Raw genomic sequence first — 16,050 nt, forward strand, 5'->3', positions numbered from 1 at the left:
GCTACTTCTAAACCCAATTTCAGCCACTTACCCAATAATTTTAGCTAAAATGCTTATTCACGGCTTTAAACCACATTTTTAAGTTACTACAAATTTCTACAATATCAGCCATTTACCTACCTACCTATTACATTTAGTATCTATTTGAACAATTTACACATTTACATTATCCATATATGGTTTTACACTATTTCATCTGCTGTCTTTAGATATCTGTCCATGTATGACTTTTAGCTAATTATGCTAAATCAGACATTGCGGATCAATCCTTGTTACATGAAAACAGATCCTTCCTGTATCTATTTTTCTGTTTTCAATCAAAAAGAGATCTGGGAAGACCAAAACTTAAAAATCTGAAGCATAATAATGACAGCGCTTATTGAAAAAATTATTTCCACAAAAAACAAACAAAAAACCAGCTCATCTTGCAGTTGCATTCGTGTTTTGGAGGCACACCGGGTTTCAGTACCTAAGCCACGAGTTTCACTGATCAGTAATAGCCTAATCTTGTATATCCATCTATTGCTTGTCTCACTCGTGTAATCTGGGATTACGCTGGATCTGCAGGATAACCGGGAATAAGGACTTAGGCGACGTATTAGGCCACTTAGCAGCACTGCAGGATGAAAACCAGTCAGCTAGAGAATAGAAGGCATTTTATTTAGTCCACTGATTCTGCCTCCTACCCACACACAGACATAACGCACAAGAAATCCTTCCATCCTGTTTTCACACATGCACAAACACAACAATAGCACAACACACAAGATGCACAAATGCATATTCATATTCTTGACACATATGCTTGAGCTGATGCACACAAAAACAGTGCAGAAGAAAACATATGAAGACTAGTACAATAAAGCCTTCCAGTGCAGTCAGCTGATAATCACATGCTGATGCTCCATGGGGCTTTGTGATAGAAACTCCCCTATATGGGTCAGTGGGAGCGGCTTAGTAAAGTGGCAGAGGGCAGGACGAGGCATAAATCTGTGTCGCTGCTGCAGCATCAGCAGCGCTTCTCCGACAGTAAATCCTCCACCGGCCTCGTGCAGGGAGGAAGCTGTCGATAACCAGTTAACAGGCAAGGAGCGGCTGCGTCCTAACGTTTCCAGAATACAAAGCTCACGTCCTTCAACATCACCACGGCCCCGGCGACAGAGTCAAACACGTCTAGTTCAAAGCCACTTTTGGGTCTGAAATGTGCTCCAAAGACGCCTCAAAGGCAGCTGTAAGCCAGGCTCATTGAACAGCCTGGCAGCAGTACAGAAATAATCCCTTCTCAAGTTTCTCAGCCAGCCTCGGCTGTCTCAACCAATCGGAGAGGCACAAAGTCAAAAGGTTGGCTCTCAACAGAAAGTCAGTCAGCTTCTCATCATCCACTTAGCGTTGTTATTAACTCTGTAGACTGACAGTAGCTGCTAATTTTGATGAGTGGTCAAACTAATTTCATCCCTCAAAGCTTCACAGTTCCCACAGTTCGCATAAAACAAAAGGAAATGTTTAGTGGCACTAAATGTGTTGACATTTCACCAGTTTTACTCTATTTTTAAAGGTTCCCACTAAATGACATATTAAACACAAGCAGGTTATTTATCAGGCAAACGGGCCAACTTCTGTTCTCCATTTTATCTCATTTTCAGAATAAGCACAATGAAGACGTCAAAACTGACACACTGAGCTATAATTAATAATAAAAATAATCACGGCGGCATGCATGAATGACAGACTTGCAAACTCACCCTGACTGCAAATCCACTCCTAGCACCTCATTAGACAAACTGAACTCACCTGGAGGCCCGTGTGTTCGCCAGTCTCTCGTTAGGTGAGACCGAGCTGGAGCGGAGCTGCGGTGACTCAAGAGTGGACTGTAGTTAGTTCTAACAAAGGCTCTGTGGTGTGTACTCACACTGAAAAGTACTCACTGCTTAAAAATATATAAATACACGGTGAGCTGCCAGACATCAAAGCAGCTTGAGATGATGAAACAAAGGTAGAAGCGTCATCTTTCTATCCACCTAGAAATGGTTCAGTTTAGTTTCAGCTTCTTTCCAGGCCCACATTTAACAAGCTCAAATCTGTTATGTAGACTTCCCAGCCTTACAAGTTCAAACTGAGCAGAAAGGTGATCCAAGTGACTTTGAGCGTGGCATGGTTATAGGTCAGAGTGTTATAGAAACTGCTGACCTACTGGGATTTTCCCACACAACCATCTCTAGCGTTTACATAGGCTGGTCTGAAAAGGAGAAAATATCCAGTAAGCAGCAGTTCTCTAGGTGAACACGCCTTGCTGATGCCAGAGATCAGAGGACAATGGGCAGACTTGCTTCATGCTGATGACAATAGTGACTCGGAAAACCACTTATTATAACCAAGGTCTGCAGAGAAGCATCTTTAAATGCACAAAATCCCGAACCTTGGGCTACAGAGGCACAAAGACCACTCTAGGTGCCACTCCTGTGAAGAAAGTGAAGTTACAACTTGAGTCTCAAATCCTCCTGCAACATTCAGATGGAACAACCTAGAAGTGTGGATTTGTCCTCCCTTATATCGGCAGTTCTGCTGGTGGTGTAATGTGTGGGGGATACTTTCTTGGCATACTTTGGACTCCTAAGTATCATGTGACCATGTCCATCCATCTATAACCACAGTATCTTAAATCATCACAAAGAGAGTGGTGAGGGAGGCAGAGCCTATTATGGGAAGTGAGTTTCCTTTCTTCCAGAAGATGTACGAGCACTGATGCACTGCCCAGCCAACGGTTCATCAAAGGCGCTCACAACCTTAACCGCAACCTGTTCCAGGCCTGTAAGAACTCACATGAGCTATTTTCCTGGACAAAGTATGACTGTTTATTAATTAATTAATTGCCAGACGTATGTTCTTATATTTTTGCATTTGCATATATCTAAAATATGGTGTCTTATTGTGATCTGCTAAAACATTTTCACCAACTTCTTACTTTTGAAAATCTGTGATGACAATAAAACCAGGTGAGAGTCTGAATCTGAGTGGGCTTCTCTGTGCGTATGTGTAAAAACTGGTAACGGGAATAGTAGCAGTAATAGCTGCTAAGATATGAGGTGTGATCAAACATCAAGCTCTGTTTCCAAATGACCTGAATTCTCTATAGAGGATCACAAATGGTGATGAGAGCTGGTTCAGCAGCTACAAATAAGCAGTTTTCATTGAACCCGATTCCAAACCCCCATAAAGACTGCATGTGACGACCTCCCCTGTACCGTCAATGACTAGTTTTGACATCTCAGTATAAATCAATAAAGATTAGAACAGGTTCCAGGATTTTTCAAGGGTAGCCCTGGTAAGCTGTATAGGCAGAGATCACCGTCACTAACTTCTAACGCACACGCAGTCGTTTTGTTCTGGAAAGTTTGTTCTTTTGTGCCTGAAATATGGAAACCACTCAGTTTAGAAAAGAGAAACACGGGTTACTTCTAGCAGACATTTAAGGGGGAAAGAGTTAAAGGGTTAGGATGTCAGCTGAGAAGCAATACCAGGAGCCTGTACTCCTGACATCATCGTCATGGATGGACTTCGGCTGTAACATTATGAGTTGTCTGAAGTAAAATATCTACACTGTCGTGCACACCATTGTGAGGTTTTTTTGCAGATACCAACATAATCATCGGTCGCTATTTGGACCATTTGCCGCATTTGCCTCCCTGCAGGTTTGGCCAAAAACAAAAGTCAAGTTTAAGAATCTCGATTGTGACAAACATTGCATATCCAGTGCCCACAGCAGATACACTGGGTCCAGTGTTTTTGTTTAGTTTATTTGAATCATCTATTTGGACTGTGGTTTGTAAATGGTTTACATTTACTTCATGTATGTTTTGGTGTATTTAGTGCTGCTACTTGCTCCTGGTTGCTTTAGAGTTTATTCCTCCCTCATTGTTTAATCCTCTCGTGTCTAGGCTCCCATGTTTATGCTGCGTTACAGATACCTCAGAACTCAGATGTTGGGAGTTAGCGTGCTCTTGAAAAAGTGAGGAAAAACAGGATTTGATTTGGTTCCTTAGCAAGGTAGAACCATTCAGGTATCACTAGCAGTAGAGCATGATATATATATTCTTTTGCACTTAAATACATTCATGACTAGAGCCTGGTCAGTGCTCTGCATATAGCTTATTGAGTGAAACATAAATGAACAACAGTGACGTTACAGGATAAAAGTTTAAGTTTTACCTCTGTTTATATTCAGTGGCACCATCTTGCATTGTTAACTCGGGGTTGCTGTGGCTGCTTCGTCTTTCTGAGTGGGAAATCTGAGGTAGAGGGACTTTCCGCGTTTCACAATGGGAACTTGGAAATTCAGATTTTCTCAGGAACTCACTGTTAGTTAATTTGTGTTTCTGCATTTCCTGTTATCACACTTGCTGTTTTACTTTGAGAGTCAGTGTTCTTGGTGCTTTGCTTTTAGTTTTGCTTCCTTTGTCTTTTCTCCTGTGATTTAGTTCTCCTGTGTCTCCACTTCCCTAATCACCCTGTGTCTATCTATTGTGTCTGTATTAACTTGTCCTTTGTTGCATCCTCCCACGAAGTAATATCTTTTCCTTGTTCCACGTCTCCCCAAAATTCCTAGTTTTTGATTGTTTGTTTCAGCTCAGCTCATGCCCTGTTTTTTATGTTCTAATGAAGACGTTAATGCTTGCTGTCAAAGTGTAACAGGCGCAAGTATAACAGGACATCTAAAAAAAAACAAAAAAAAAACCATCTAAAAATAGCAGTGGAACTGAAAATGGTCCAGATGTGCAGGACAAGGTGAACTTGAAACTGACATGGGCAAAATTGAAATCAGGTATGGACTGCTCTCCAAAGTTTTTCTTGCACAAGCCCCCTGCTAGATATGCTCCCACTGGGCATGTGCAGACTGATGGTGGTGAGACCACAGTTCATAACAAGCAGAAGTCAAGGTTCTTAGCATCCAGCAGCCTTCTGGTCAAACACTCCTCTATGAGTGTTACATGCAATATAAATCACTGTCGACCTGCTGCACTGCAACCCCTTGCTGCTTCTTTCTTCTGCTTCATATTCAGACCCATTGATACTAACGCGGTTTCCTCGCTCAGCCATCATTTTGCTGAACGGCACATGAGAGAGAAAATGGAAGCCCTGCGATCGTGCGCAGTGTGTTTTTTAAGCATTGGCTCTGTCTCTGGCTTGTTTTCCTTTAACCTGCCGCACATCAATCACAGCCGCCAACAAGATTAAAATTAAAAGACTTCAGAACTACCTGCTACAAGTGAGATCCTTCCCAGACGACATTGCACTCCTTATTTTTCATACTAGCATGGATCAAATAAAATTTTATCTAACCCAGCAGCATTATCTGCCAGTGCCGGAAAATAATTTGACTGAAGAAAAAACAAAAAAAACAAAACATGAAATGAGCTCCCCAAGCCTGGATAGGAGATAACATCACCTGCCGAGCTTGCACTTTGCCTCAAACTTATTTTGTTCAACGTGAGCTTCGATTAATGATTCTGGACGCTTGACAAAGACGCAGGAAACATCTGCAGAGAGCACAAATGTTGTGTGCTACAATATTAAATCAGCGCTGCTCAGTCAACTTTCCCCAGACCAAGGAAAGGTTATTAAATCAACAGAGGAAATGGTGTCGAGGCTGTGGAGCGTGGCTTTGTTTATTTACAGCGAGGAGAGCGCACAATCAGTCCGCCTCCCGCTGCAGTGCAGCCATTTTCTCAAGGGAAACTTAACGTTTCTCCAGCAGCCCTCCAGGCCAGAGACTGACCTCTCTACCGGCTACATTACTGACTCAAGAGATGGAGGAAAGGAGAAGCTGCGCCTTTCCACTCAGTACGTTTGGAATGCAATATCAGACCGTAGGCTGCAGTGATCCCAGAGGTTTGTTTACACAGTTTCACACCTGAGATTTTTATCAGCCTCTGCAGCTCTGAAAGAGAATCAAGCTATTCATGAACATTTACTGGTTGTGATGGTTTTACTATGTCGAATTTAAGACTACGAATTTAATGCCTTATTTGACCTAGTTTCCCTCTGAGAACTGAAACAAAGAAGGACTTTGATCTAGATCATGCTTTTTAATAATTGGCTTTATTTTAAAACCATATTTCTTTTAGTTGGGATTGGATTTGCTGAAGCATGAAAGAGCCCTTTGTTTCCAAGTTGTTCTGTAAAGTCACACAGACTTAACTGCAAGTGGACCAGTTATGTTTTACATTATACGCTCTGATTTTTATTGCTTTTTATAATATCTTGATTGTCCTGATTGCCAGGACCTGGGTGAACAAAAAGAAAAAGAATAGAAAGATTTAAAAACCATCCAAAAAGTTAAAACCAAATCAGCAAATAAGCACTGAATCATAGTTAACGCTGTTTAGAAGTCTTTAAATAATGATTTAGCGGGCTTCAATCTGCAGTTTGTGACATAATTAGATAATTACCGGCTGAAATGTTGAAACAGTAGTAGTTATTTCCTTTTTTCAAAACGTCTCTGATTATTTTTCAAGCTGTTATTTTTGTAAAACGGCTAATGGCTACAGGAGGCTAATATGATACATTTATTAGCCTGCTAATTCAAAAACCAGAACTGCTAAGATAACAGTTGTAGTTTTTGCAGAAACAACTACACTGGTAGAAACCTTAAAAAGCTGTTGAATGCAATGTGTACGTCTGCTATAAATATTTCTGATTTTAGGGAGCAAATGGAAAATGTAAATAAAGGTAAGAATGGAGCTAATGTTTTAATATATGACTATAAATACTGCTTAGAACAGCTTCAAAAATAGAAAATCTTGTTGCTTTTTGGCAGTTTGAGGTACGTACACTCTAAGAAGGGAAACGAGACAACGTGATGCATCTGGCAGCTCAGGAAACAGACTCTGATGAGTTGATTTAATCCTAGAAATGAGTGGAGACTGCTGTCTGCAGACAGATAACCCTCTGTAACATTATCACCTTTATGTGGATAAAACAAGCAAGATAAAACATGTAATCGCTGAACTTTAGAGTCGATCGTTTTCTCCTGTCTCAAGTCTTAAAGCTAATCTGTGACAACTCGCTGCATCTAAATCTCATCAGGAAAGCTAATAATCTGTTTTTAAGGTGGAGGCACATTAGAAAGACTGTTGACAATCTCATCCTTTTTCTGGGGACTGATTTCCTCAGGTACCGATGAGCATGACCGTTATTAGCTGGGTGTCACACTGACCTATGAGGCTGTCTGGGCGGGGCAGAGCGCTCCTCTGGTACAGGCCGTATGGATCGGTGCCGTACGCCAGCGGCTGGCTCTGCCTGGGGAGGGTGGAGCCGTAGTGCTGCGGCACCGCCGTCATTCCTGAGCGCAGCGGTGACCCCATTGAACCCCTCCCCTCGATCAAGGAAAGGGAGGACCCCAGACGTCCTCCACTTCCTCCTCCTCCTCTTTCGCCTCCTCCTAGTCCAACTCCTACAATTCCACCTGCACCACCCCCTCTACCCTGGGTGCTCTCAGTCGGGGAGGTCGGCGACGGGCAGGAGGGCGGCATGGTAGTGCCTGGGAAAACAGCGGCCAGCGGTTTGGGCTCAGACAGGATGGGCGAGTCATACGTGCTGCCTTGGGATGTTCGCAGGGAGATGCGGGAAGGTGAGACTGTGCCGGCGGTGCCGCAGCCAGGAGACTGGCTCCTGGAGGGGAGGGAGGCCATCCTCCGTAACACCCGGCTGGAGGCCTGGGAAACCAAGAGGAGAAGAAATATTACAGTTTACCCTTCCAGAGAGTAGAGTGTGACATTTTATTCATCTGATAATGAGGCATGAATTTTTATTACACCTTCCTAAAGTGCCCTTTGCATCTCACAGGTCATTACGTTTGTGCAAAAACCATTAAATTGCCCTTATGTGCTGTTTAAAATGTGCATCATGTTCAGTGATGTGCTTGGAAGGGTGCAGAGAAACGAAACAATTAAAAACACTGAAAATCCGTATTCTTATTTTGGATAATTGAAATTAAATAAATATTCCAGTAGTCCTGCCTGCCTGCATCATTATTAAATGACATTTAATGGCATTTTATTCATTTCTAATTAACATTCACTTGATTCTTTGCTCCTCTGTGACTAAAAATGTCAAGTATAATACCCGTAACAGTGTTGACAATTAATCACTTCAGCATTTTGGTTTCCTAAATAAATACCTGACAAATGAACATTAAATTCTGCACACTGCGCCTCTCCCATTTGCAAATATACTCGCCAATTAGGAGTAATGCCACACTCTCAGACAGCGCACTTCATCACGTCTGATGAAGAGCATCGTTATCTTTTCCATTTGTCCAAGAAGCTGAACGTGCTTGCCTCTGGGAAAACGTCCTAATTCATTACACTTCAGACTGAGCGTCACTTTTTAGGGAAGACTTGACAGAATTTTCCTGATTTATGGTGTCAAACATTTTCCCTTTTTTCTTCTTCTCCTCATTTATGAAATATAGAATGTCTCCTAATTACAGACTCAGCCAACTGGATGCCGATCTGTGCCGCCTTAATCCATCGCAGCCTCGAACGCCTCGAAGGGAAATTAAGAGCGGAGACATGTAAGCCCATCCAGTGAGGCTGCTGGGTTTGGAATAAATCAGGAGAAAATTCAAACAGGCTCACCATTATCTGTCATTCCTACTCCTACTTTCATTCTAAGTGCGTATAATTATTAGCCACAAAGAAAGGAGCTGATAATGTTTGAGCCTGAGACATTTCAAGGTAGAAGTGGTTTTGATTTGAAGGGTTTAGCTGATGTTCTTCGTCGCTCATGACAGTAATTACCGAGCCTCAACCAGCTGTCATTACTTTAAGAAAGAATATTATTGCTTAGAGCAAAGACATACATATTTTTCGGGTGGCAACGCTCTGAAAACCAATCAAATGTGGGAAACCTGAATATGATTTCTCCTCATGAGGTTCAATTACCTGCGCCGGAGCTTTGATCGTGTTACTCGATGATTCGCTAGCAGCTGGAATTCACCGTGTTGTCGCCAACTTAGCGACTTTATCGCTATATTTAGCGAGTTTTCAGACCCCCTTAGCGACTTTTTTTTTCTAAAAAGCGACTAGCGACAAATCTGGCGACTTTTTCTGGTATTACTGGAGACTTATTTATGACGACTTTTTGACGTGAAAACACGTATCGCTCTTACTCTCAACAGGCAGCGGTGCTGCCTTGGGCACCTTGCCCGTACCAAAGCGCTCACAGGCGGAGGATAGTCCTCCCCCAGCTGCTATCAGGGGAGGAGACGTTCACACCTGTGCGTCCAAACGGCAAATGAATCGCGCATGAGCGAAGCCGCTGCTCCCGCACTGACTGTAACGCAGTCAGTTCTTTTATTGTTATGCTGTTTTGTGAATCACAAGGTTTAAAACTACTTATAAACACACACAAAGTAATTCCACCAGAGTGCCAGTTTCGAGTCACTTTTGCCGGTCCAAGCACTGGTGTCAAGCCAGCCTCCAATTCGAGACTTGCAGTCAAGCCAGCCTCCAGTTTGTTTTACGTTCCCTGTATATTCAAAGTATTACGGGAATGGATGTGGAAACCGGATTTCAAAATAAAAGCCAACTTCGAGTGAATTAACAGATATGTTAAGAACATAATAACATATAATTTAGGCTTCTTTTTTTTTTACAAACTCTAATGTTAGATCTATATGACACAGCCTTGTACCCTAATTGTGCCCTGTCACTATCAAGGCCATCTTATTTTGGATTTCAAAGTAAAAGCCCTGTGAATCTTCATTTTTGAACTACTCTTTCAATGACTTAATAATGCTCTTAAAAGCAAAAGTCGTATTTCCAAATACTATTTGAACTTTATATCAACACTTTCCAACCACAGTCTTTTTACAGTGATACCATATCAATATCAAGTCAGTCTGATTTTGCCTTTCATAGTAATGGCCCTTTGAAATTGTCCATAATTGACTTAATCTTCTAACGATTCAAAATGCTCTAAAATGAAAAATTCTTGTTTCCACAGGGTAATTCCACCTTAGATCAACAGTATACAGCCCCACAGTGATACCATATCAATATCAAGTCATTCTGATTATGCCTTCCAAAATAAAAGCCTTTTTAAATTGTCCATAATTGACCTAACTTTCAGTGATTTCAAAATGTTTTAAAATGGAAATTTCCTGTTTCCACAGGGTAATTCCACTCCAGATCAACAGTATACAACCTCACGATGTTACCATATCAATATCAAGACATTCTGATATTGCTTTAAAAAATAAAAGCATTTTCAAACTGCCCATATCTGAGTTGCTCCTGGAACAATTTCAAAATGCTCTAAAATGGCACATTCCTGTTTCCACAGGGTAATTCCACTTTAGATCAACAGTATACAGCCCCACAGTGATACCATATCAATATCAAGTCATTCTGATTTTGCTCTCAAAAATAAAAGCCTTTTCAAATTGTCCATAATTGACCTAACTTTCAGTGATTTCAAAATGCTCTAAAAAGGAAAATTCCTGTTTCCACAGGGTAATTCCACCTTAGATCAACAGTATACAGCCCCACAGTGATACCATATCAATATCAAGTCATTCTGATTATGCCTTCCAAAATAAAAGCCTTTTTAAATTGTCCATAATTGACCTAACTTTCAGTGATTTCAAAATGCTCTAAAATGGAAATTTCCTGTTTCCACAGGGTAATTCCACCTTAGATCAACAGTATACAGCCCCACAGTGATACCATATCAATATCAAGTCATTCTGATTATGCCTTCCAAAGTAAATGCCCTTTCAAATTGAGCATATACGGCCTACTTTTTTGACGATTTCAAAATGTTCTTAAACAGAATTTTGCTGTTTCCACAGGATAATTTCACTTTAGTTCAACAGTATACAACCTCACGATGTTACCATATCAATATCAAGTCATTCTGATTTTGCTTTCAAAAATAAAAGCATTTTCAAACTGCCCATATCTGACTTGATCCTGGAACAATTTCAAAATGCTCTAAAATGGAAAATTCCTGTTTCCACAGGGTAATTCCACCTTAGATCAACAGTATACAGCCCCACAGTGATACCATATTAATATCAAGTCATTCTGATTTTGCCTTCCAAAGTAAAAGCCTTTTCAAATTGTTCACAATTGACCTAACTTTCAGTGATTTCAAAATGCTCTAAAATGGAAATTTCGTGTTTCCACAGGATAATTCCACTCCAGATCAACAGTATACAGCCCCACAGTGATACCATATTAATATCAAGTCATTCTGATTATGCCTTCCAAAATAAAAGACTTTTCAAATTGCCAAGATACGACCTACTCTTTTAAAGATTTCAAAATGCTCTAAAAGTGAAAATTGCTGTTTCCACAGGATAATTTCACTTTAGGTCAACAGTATACAACCTGACGATGTTACCATATCAATTTCAAGTAATTCTGATTATGCCTTCCAAAATAATGGCCTGTTGAAAATGCCCATAATTTACCTAACTTTCAGTGATTTCAGAATGCTCTAAAAAGGAAGATTTCAGTTTCCACAGGGTAATTCCACTTTAGATCAACAGTATACAACCTCACGATGTTACCATGTCAATTTCAAGTCAGTCTGATTTTGCTTTTCAAAATAAAAGCTTTTTCAATTTGCCCATATATGACTTACTCTTGGAGCGAATTCAAAATGCTCTAAGATGGAAAATTGCTGTTTCCACAGCATAATTCCACTTTAGATCAATAGTATCCAACCCCACAGTGATACCATATCAATATCAAATCAGTCTGATTTTGCCTTCCAAAATAAAAGTATTTTCAAATTGCCCGTAGACGACCTACTCGTTTAACGATTTCAAAATGCTCTTAAATTGCTCTTTATATTTTAAGTCTGTGGAAAGATGTCATTCTAAATAAAGAAATTACAAAACAGCTTGCAAACCAACCATGACATCTTTCCACAGACTTAAAATATAAACGTACTATCAATTACAACCTAGTGGCAATTTCAGCTTCCTTTTACATCATCTTTATGATTCAATTCTGTCATAATCAATTGAGTCTGATTTTGCTTTTCAAAATGAAAACCCAATATGTGTTGAAACAGCAATTTTCATTTTTAAAACATTCTGAAATAATTGAAAGAGTATATCACATATGGACAAATTCGACGGGCCATTAATTTGAAAGGCGAAATCAGACCAACATGAAATTTACATGGTTTTACTGTCGGGTTGGATACTGTTGATCTAAAGTGGAATTATCCTGTGGAAACAGCATCTTTCAATTTAAGAGCATTTTGAAATCGTTAAACGAGTAGGTCGTCTACGGGCAATTTGAAAATACTTTTATTTTGGAAGGCAAAATCAGAGTGACTTGATCTTAACATCGTATCTCTGTGGGGTTGTATACTGTTGATTTAAAGTGAAATTATTCTGTGGAAACAGAAAATTTCCTTTTTAGAGCATTCCGAAATCACTGAAAGTTAGGTAAGTTATTGGCATTTTCAACAGGCCATTATTTTGGAAGGCAAAATCAGAATGACTTGAAATTGAAGTAGTACCATGGTGTGGATGTACACTTTTGATCTAACATGGATTCATCCTGTGGAAAGAGCAAGTTTCATTTTTAGAGCGTTCTGAATTCTTTAAAAGAGTAGGTCGTATATCGGCAATTTGAAAAGGCTTTTATTTTGGAAGGCAACATCAGACTGATTTGATATTGATATGGTATCACTGTGGGGCTGTATACTGTTGATCTAAGGTGGAATTACCCTGTGGAAACAGGAATTTTCCATTTTAGAGCATTTTGAAATTGTTCCAGGATCAAGTCAGATATGGGCAGTTTGAAAATGCTTTTATTTTTGAAAGCAAAATCAGAATGACTTGATATTGATATGGTAACATCGTGAGGTTGTATACTGTTGAACTAAAGTGAAATTATCCTGTGGAAACAGCAAAATTCTGTTTAAGAACATTTTGAAATCGTCAAAAAAGTAGGCCGTATATGCTCAATTTGAAAGGGCATTTATTTTGGAAGGCATAATCAGAATGACTTGATATTGATATGGTATCACTGTGGGGCTGTATACTGTTGATCTAAGGTGGAATTACCCTGTGGAAACAGGAAATTTCCATTTTAGAGCATTTTGAAATCACTGAAAGTTAGGTCAATTATGGACAATTTAAAAAGGCTTTTATTTTGGAAGGCATAATCAGAATGACTTGATATTGATATGGTATCACTGTGGGGCTGTATACTGTTGATCTAAGGTGGAATTACCCTGTGGAAACAGGAATTTTCCTTTTTAGAGCATTTTGAAATCACTGAAAGTTAGGTCAATTATGAACAATTTGAAAAGGCTTTTATTTTTGAGAGCAAAATCAGAATGACTTGATATTGATATGGTATCACTGTGGGGCTGTATACTGTTGATCTAAAGTGGAATTACCCTGTGGAAACAGGAATGTGCCATTTTAGAGCATTTTGAAATTGTTCCAGGAGCAACTCAGATATGGGCAGTTTGAAAATGCTTTTATTTTTTAAAGCAATATCAGAATGTCTTGATATTGATATGGTAACATCGTGAGGTTGTATACTGTTGATCTGGAGTGGAATTACCCTGTGGAAACAGGAAATTTCCATTTTAAAACATTTTGAAATCACTGAAAGTTAGGTCAATTATGGACAATTTAAAAAGGCTTTTATTTTGGAAGGCATAATCAGAATGACTTGATATTGATATGGTATCACTGTGGGGCTGTATACTGTTGATCTAAGGTGGAATTACCCTGTGGAAACAAGAATTTTTCATTTTAGAGCATTTTGAATCGTTAGAAGATTAAGTCAATTATGGACAATTTCAAAGGGCCATTACTATGAAAGGCAAAATCAGACTGACTTGATATTGATATGGTATCACTGTAAAAAGACTGTGGTTGGAAAGTGTTGATATAAAGTTCAAATAGTATTTGGAAATACGACTTTTGCTTTTAAGAGCATTATTAAGTCATTGAAAGAGTAGTTCAAAAATGAAGATTCACAGGGCTTTTACTTTGAAATCCAAAATAAGATGGCCTTGATAGTGACAGGGCACAATTAGGGTACAAGGCTGTGTCATATAGATCTAACATTAGAGTTTGTAAAAAAAAAAAGAAGCCTAAATTATATGTTATTATGTTCTTAACATATCTGTTAATTCACTCGAAGTTGGCTTTTATTTTGAAATCCGGTTTCCACATCCATTCCCGTAATACTTTGAATACACAGGGAACGTAAAACAAACTGGAGGCTGGCTTGACTGCAAGTCTCGAATTGGAGGCTGGCTTGACACCAGTGTCCAAGCCCGGGTAAAGGAGCAGGGTTGGAATTGTGACATTAAAAAACAATAATTGCTAAAAGAAATTTAATTTGTAGTTCTAAATAAATTTAACTGCATTTAGGACGTTTTTTTACTCACTTTATGTCTCTTCCACGATGTTATTTCTCTCTCCAACAACGCAGGTTACAATTACATTAGCATGACCAATTGTGCAAATTAGGCGATGACGTCATTTGGCGACTTCTAGCGACTTTTAGGACAGCCAATAGCGATTTTCCTTACTGAGGAGTTAGCAACACTGGTTGTCCTAATTTGCTTTAGTACCAACGTCCAGTGTACAACTATAGTTAATGTTGCCTTTAATGAGTTCCCTGTGCTGAGTTCATTGGTACGCTACTGCAGCGAGAGAAAATGTCTCTCCTGCTTTGCATCTGCGATCTAACATAGATATTTTTGCACTTTTATAACTGTGGCTACATTTCTCTATGAGTGTAAAAATCATAGCTGTGACTATGCATACTGATTCATGGGTGTGGTTGAAAGTAGCTCGTTAATTAAATGTGTCACATAGCCTGTAAAGGTGGCACATACATTTTGTAATCATACAGGACTGACTCTGGTAGTACCCTTTATGAACTGGCAAAGCACTAACATTTATGTTCTCCACAGTAAGGGATGGATCTAAAATATTGGTTTAAGACATTTTTACACATTTGTATTTGTGGTTTTCACCTTTGTGCTCTTAATCTTACTAAATGTGGCTGAAAAGCTAAGTGGACACAGAGGTAAAATCTTACCCTGAGCTTTTCTTTCTAAGGTTAGTGACTTGTGATGTAACCCTTTGGAGATCAGGCCTACCTGCCCAGAAGCTTGACCCTCTGCTCTTGGGCTTCTGGATATTGATGCTCGGGGCTCCGAACGCACTACGTTCTGGTTGCTGTAGTAACTGACGCTGCTGTCCTGGTAGCCGCTGTCAGAATACGAGGTCATCTGGACCGAGTGACCTCCTGAGCCTGGAAGGAAAGCACAATAAGAGGCCTCAGTGCTTCTTGTGACACATTAAAGCAGGACGTGGTGTGATCAAACCACAGCCACCCCGACATCAGTCACTGCGGTTTACTGCGATTTGCATAGTATCTCACTCGGCTTTCAACTTGTTAAAAAAATATTATGCGTATAAATACATACACGCGGACATCTGCATTAAGCCGTTCCTGGAACAATCTGCTGGCCTACTTTCTCCTGTAGCACCAGGAGGAGGAAGCGTGGGTGATATTTTTACACTTCCAGTGCACTCCAGCTGTATGCAATATAAATAAGACCAAAGGCAAGTTTGTTTTAAACATTACAAATCGCTACTCAGATGTTACATATTTACTAATGGTACCGATAATAAATGTGGAGGGAGAAGGAGGCCGAGTCTTTTTCTGCGTCGTGCTTTAAAAACATGAATAAAACCAGCAAGTGTTCTGCACATATAAGAATTCACAACTGCACCCACTGCTTCGCTTTGCTGGCCGTCCAACTTTTTTGTGGTTTAACACAAGCTTCTGAGGTAGCTTGATGGACCAAAGTGTCAAACACTCCAGTGAAGATGCCTAATGTCCAACCGCTGTTGGACATTAGGCAGGCTGTGGCTGTAATGCAAAGCTCCCACGAGTGAATACGTGGGAAACATTTCCGCCAAACATGGCAGACTATAAAAAATAAAACTCAGACAGCAGAGCGGAGGCGGATATCAGGTTCTGGGTA

At 39.9% G+C, this 16,050-nt stretch overlaps 1 protein-coding gene across 1 annotated transcript in view; it reads right to left on the reverse strand.

The window, feature by feature from the left end:
• LOC146642084 (plakophilin-4-like) overlaps window positions 1-16,050 on the reverse strand; it is a 79,524-nt gene that overhangs the window by 30,279 nt on the left and 33,195 nt on the right. The window contains exons 5-6 of the mRNA XM_085399753.1: window positions 15,157-15,311; window positions 7,214-7,712 (exon numbers count right to left, since the gene is read on the reverse strand). Coding sequence (XP_085255879.1) covers window positions 7,214-7,712; window positions 15,157-15,311 — 654 coding nt within the window. The remainder of the gene's footprint in view (window positions 1-7,213; window positions 7,713-15,156; window positions 15,312-16,050) is intronic.

Source organism: Rhamphochromis longiceps, linkage group LG23 (genome assembly GCF_057381845.1).
Source record: "Rhamphochromis longiceps isolate RC_006_pf linkage group LG23, R_longiceps_female_GT1.1, whole genome shotgun sequence".
Classification (NCBI taxonomy): domain Eukaryota; kingdom Metazoa; phylum Chordata; class Actinopteri; order Cichliformes; family Cichlidae; genus Rhamphochromis; species Rhamphochromis longiceps.